The sequence below is a fragment of the Micropterus dolomieu genome, linkage group LG12, assembly GCF_021292245.1.
Source record: "Micropterus dolomieu isolate WLL.071019.BEF.003 ecotype Adirondacks linkage group LG12, ASM2129224v1, whole genome shotgun sequence".
Lineage (NCBI taxonomy): Eukaryota > Metazoa > Chordata > Actinopteri > Centrarchiformes > Centrarchidae > Micropterus > Micropterus dolomieu.
The window spans coordinates 35836106-35841404 of NC_060161.1; the positions used below are offsets into that span (position 1 = coordinate 35836106).

Sequence of the window (5299 nt, forward strand, 5' to 3'; positions counted from 1 at the left end):
GCTTCCTCTCCTCGTTCTACGCAGAACATCTACGGGACAGGTGGTGTTATAAGAGCAGCGTAACTCCTGTAAGGAATCAGGAGGTGCTTGGCGAGTGTTTGGACGGTGACATGCTGTGCCATAAATGTAAAATCACTGTGGAGCATCAGAACCAACCAAAGTACTTTCTCAGGATCTAAAGGTTGTAGTTCCTCCCCAGCAGGCTGATCTCTGGCTGTTGGTTATTTATTATTATCTGCTCTCGCTTTTCCAACTCTTTGTTCAGAGATATGATGAAAATAACGGCCCAATGTGACGTGAAATTCTTCATTCTAAGGTGCATCACATGCTCATGAACACACGAGCGATGCTGCTGAGACATGTTGTGTTGGGGTTTTACAACTACTAATGTACTAATGTACAACCAGGACGTTAGTAATAAGTGTCCATTTCCCAGAATGCATTGTGTACCAAACAAACAGCGATGACATCTGTAGGTTACAACACTGCTGTTCTTGTGTTAGGTGATGCACTTCTAAGGAATACAGGCCAGTTGTTTAAACCTAAAATCTGTGGTCGATTTATCAAGATAAAGCAGAGTAATAAATTTGCTCCTGCGGTTCTTGGAAACGTTTTGCCTTTGAAAATATTTAAAATGGTAAAAAGAAATGGATTAGTTACATGCATGTAGCCTCTTTAGCTCCTCTGCATTAGCTAAACACTGTTAACGTCAAGCTAGGAGGGCGTGGTTTCAACAACCAGGTACCTCGGCGCCACTCAAGCCCCTCCCCTCTGACTCTTGTGGGGGCGGGGTTAGTTGTTGCGATCTTGCCAGTGTGTCCCTCTCAGAGACACTCATAATAACTGGTTCGTTGATCACCTTTAATTAGTCTTTACACATGTAATAACTAGTTATTCAACAGTCATTAGTCTTTAAACGTGTAACAAGTGTTTATCAGTCATGAATCATAAATCTGTCAATGTGTAATAACTGGTTTATCGATCGTCTGTAAACAAGCCAACTTTCTATTTTTACACTGCCCTGCCTGTCTGTCTCTTACCTTCCATCTCTCAGAGCATTTCTTGGAGAACTCGGCGAAGTTGACGGACTGCTCGGGGTGCTTCTTCCGGTGTTCCTCTCTACACGTCTGGACGAAGAAGGCGTAAGCCGACGTCTTCCCCTTCGGCTTGTTGACGTCTTTACGCATCATAGTGGCGCCTGGCAGACAGATGGGAGGCGGACGACGACAGGTACAGATAAAACACAGGAAAACAACGTTCAGGCCGGATCTCATTACTTAATTTTCAACTTTGAGATCAATTAGTATTTTAATAATTGTTTATTTAATTCAGTGTACACTTCAAAACACAAAATATACCTGTAAACTACAAGCTGCACACAATCCACCACCAACATTTTTATCAATTTTTCACCTAAAAAGGCAAGTAAAGGTACGTTTATTTCATCTTCATCTTTATTATCCATCATGCTGTTAATTAGTTTCAGCACTGATCATTCAGCCTGTCCGTCTCGGTCGAGGGTGACGTCTTCACATGTTGTTTCATCCGACCAACCGTTCAAAACTAAAATATTTCAGTTTAATGAGATAAAACACAGGATATCAACAGATCTGACACATTACAGAAAGTGAGTTCATATTTAATTAATTATTTTAAATAAAATATTTTGGTTAATTGATTAATCATCTGATTGTAGTTTCTCAGAGTCTGAGGGGATGTTTTCAGAAAACCCCCCACATACATTCAGTCTTATAATCACAGAGAACAAAGAAAGGCAGCAAACCCTCCCAATAACGAGCTGCAATAGGCACAGACGTTTTAACTTTGTACAGATAAAACACAGATGATTGATAATCAATATTTTAAATAATTATTGGCTGCAGCCCTTTATGTTTAATAGTAAGACAGTTAAACAGAGATGAAAAGGCTGATTAATAACCTGACATTATTAAAATCTTTATATGGTTAAAATCAAAACATGGTCCAGGTAACTGAGCAGAAAGGCTTTCAACACATTTGGGTGGGATGACCCTTTAACCTGTATGTGTCTCGTTTTTGGTCATAAATAACATTTAACCTTGTAAAATGTTAAAAATGTGTTTAATTAAAGATCACATTTTAAAGCACTGAGCATAAAGTTTCCCATCCTTCATTAGCGGGTCGACCGTTAATTAGCCGTTAAACGGTCAAATAACGGTCCCTCCGCAGAAACGGGCTGATTGTGAATAACAAAGAGAACAAAGTGGGGATCCATTTTCTCCACCGGGGAGCTCGGAGGCCCACCGACCCGGGCTGGACCCTCTTTCTCGGTGCGTTACTGTGCCGGGACGTCCCGCCGGAGCCGGTTCCTCCGCTCCGCCTGTGACTGGGAGTCTATGAGCCGTAGAGATGAACTAAAACCGGAGCTAGCCGCGTCTTCTATGGACGTCTATTGACTGCTGCAGTTAGCCTAGCCGTGCTAACGGGCTAGCTCCGGCAGAACAATGGGCCACCATTTGCTTCCCGCCCTCTGCAGAGCTAGCCACCCCATCCCCCTCCGCTAGCAGCGTGCTAACAGGCTAGCGGGCAGAGAAAGGCTCGTCCGGAGACAGCAGTGAGACTTTGTGTTGATGCACGGAGTTTATGCTTTAACCGTGGCGCAGTGTTTTTTAAATCTGCAACGGAAACATGGTGTCATTACAGCAGCTACGCATTTTCAACGGCAGGGCTCCGTCTATGCTGCGGAGAGAGGGAGGTCGGCGTTGCACCGACGGGACACGGCTATTTCCTGGCATTCATACTCCATAATGGGCGTTTCGTGTTTACAACAACACGTCTTGAGCAGAGCCCCGTGTGCGCGCACACACAGGGCTGCACAGATGAGCACAGATGTCACCACAGTTACATTTATGTTCCGCCACAGCGGCCATTTTATTCACATTTCAGCCCTTTTTATTACATGATTCTTTCACGTCAGGTAAAAAAAACAAAAAACAGGCAAACCGGCAAATCAAAGCTCGTGCTGAGTGAAACTACAGACATGTAACCGGCGGCGGGAGGAGAGCTGGGTACTCACTCGTCAGGAGGGCCGGAGCAGACTTTGGGTCGGGTTTCGGGTTTTTGGGGGTTCACGGGTTCTTGTTGTTGTTTGGTGGCTGAAGCGGCGACTGGAGACGTTGGTTCACTTTCAAACTGGGTCGAGCTCGAGCCCGGCGCCGCCCCCCAGCAACGCCCCCGTTGGTCATTCCTATTCAGAGGGCGGGAACGCGGCCGGCCAACCTGGGCGGAGCTCGGCCGGATACTGGTCTGTGATTGGCCCGCGGGGCCGCTGGTCAAAGCTCGTTGCTACCACGGCTCCGCCTGCCCAGCAACGCGAGCAGGGCGGGAATGCTACGCTCGCAACGGGGTGGGGCTAGTTTGTGCTCCTGCGTCTGATTGGTCCGGACTGGTGTATGTCAACTGTAGCAGCCAATCAGCGGAGAGGTGGAGAAGGGGCGACGGACAGCAGCAGTGTGAGGGAAGAAGATGGAGATTGTATTTTGCATTTTTTGGTTGTATTTCTGACTGTAGTGGTTTAAAACTGTACGATTACTGACGATGACGATGATGAGAGCCACACATATATAAAAACATAGACTTTTATTATCAAATGCCACCAAAATATTGTGAATTCGTGTAAATCTATCAACATATTCGGAAAAAATATTTGATAATCTGGGACACTTAATTACCCTTAAAAAAAATGTTGTGTTTACCTTTATGAAAATGTATGTAAAGAAATTAAAAAGGTAAGGACAGAAAACTGAATGAGATATATTTCACAGGAATTTCATTAATTCTTATAAACATATGGACACATTTATTCATAAAGAGCTAAATAAAGATAATTAATTTGTTTGAATTATTTCTAAACATTCTATTAAAATTTAGTAAAATATTCAAAATTCAACAAGAAATTAAGCAACAGTTAGATTAACGCATTATTCATGCTGTCATTCATCAGGTTATTATTTGAGACCGGTGTTTCTATATTGATTAAAACTCCAGTTTCAGCTGGCGGGTCTTTAAAGTGGATGTGGAGGAGCTACATCTTATATGGTAACGACTGTCTGGGTGACATGAGCGTTGACTTATTAATGTGCTGTAGTTCACATTAGCTGTGAATTAATATGATATATTAGATAAGACTTTATTGTCTCCAAAGGGAAATCCTAAAAGCTCTGTAAATCACTAACGTTCAACATTTTCCTCAAATCATTTCCCAACAAATGTAGATCACAAACCACAACAACAACCAGGACAGGTGAAAGCCAGACTCCCCGCCGTCCTCGTCCAGACACCTTGTTCAGGGCTGCTGGCTGCTGGTACCAAGACTTGGTCAAAATTGGCCTTCTTGCGTATCAAGTTATAGCCTCCCACATTAACACCAATCGACCATCAGTAAGTATCAGTGGTCCCCAAATTGTAATGAGATCTGCACATTATAAACCTTACATGCAACTCCCTAAATACACATTTACCCTGTGTGAAGAATTTAAAGTTAAGAGGATGCCGTCCCACATTCTTAATCATATTTGATAAAGTTGGACACCTAAAAACATGTTAAAATAAAATGAATGCACTTTAATGCACATTTTCTTGCTTGACTAGATCACAAACATAATTTGATAGCAATTAGGAACATTGTCTTATTTAAGACATATTTATATGCTTAATCTAGTGTCATTGACCTGGTCTGTGTTCAAAATGTCACAAATGTTTTCCTTTTCTAACCATTTTATCTTGGACTCAATGGAAAATGTCACGAGGTCAAGGAAAGATGAGAAGGTGAATTCATGAACAGACACTCGTGGAACTCGTTGAAATATTTTCAACGTAAGATATATTTTGTTTTTAGTTTGTTTATTCTCTTTTTTATTTGATTATATTGTTTATTATATATATGTGTGTGTGTGTGTGTGTGTGTGTATACACATACAGTGGGTACGGAAAGTATTCAGACCCCTTTAAATTTTTCACTCTTTGTTTCATTGCAGCCATTTTCCAAAAATCAAAAAAGTTCATTTTATTTCTCAGTAATGTACACTCAGCACCCCATCTTGACAGAAAAAAACTGAAATGTAGAAATTTTTGCAAATTTATTAAAAAAGAAAAACTGAAATATCACATGGTCATAAGTATTCAGACCCTTTGCCGTGACACTCATATTTAACTCAGGTGCTGTCTATTTCTTCTGATCATCCTTGAGATGGTTCTACACCTTCATTTGAGTCCAGCTGTGTTTGATTATACTGATTGGACTTGATTAGGAAAGCCACAC

The 5299-nt window shown here is 41.9% G+C and overlaps 2 protein-coding genes across 7 annotated transcripts in view; one reads left to right on the plus strand and one right to left on the minus strand.

Annotated features, from left to right (window-relative positions):
- Positions 1-3297, minus strand: part of hmgb2b (high mobility group box 2b) — a 10527-nt gene extending 7230 nt beyond the window's left edge. Inside the window, exons 1-3 of one of the 3 annotated variants that reach the window (XM_046064638.1) lie at positions 3056-3297; positions 1436-1563; positions 1041-1198 (exon numbers count right to left, since the gene is read on the minus strand). In XM_046064638.1, coding sequence (XP_045920594.1) covers positions 1041-1190 — 150 coding nt within the window. In that variant the 5' untranslated portion in view covers positions 1191-1198; positions 1436-1563; positions 3056-3297. Of the gene's footprint in view, positions 1-1040; positions 1199-1358; positions 1378-1435; positions 1564-3055 lie in introns of those variants that run through there. The other 2 variants (XM_046064635.1, XM_046064639.1) reach the window with 2 other exon arrangements.
- The window catches only part of LOC123980308 (H-2 class II histocompatibility antigen, E-S beta chain-like), a 236945-nt gene that overhangs the window by 111248 nt on the left and 120398 nt on the right, over positions 1-5299 (plus strand). The gene's annotated exons all lie outside the window — the stretch shown is intronic.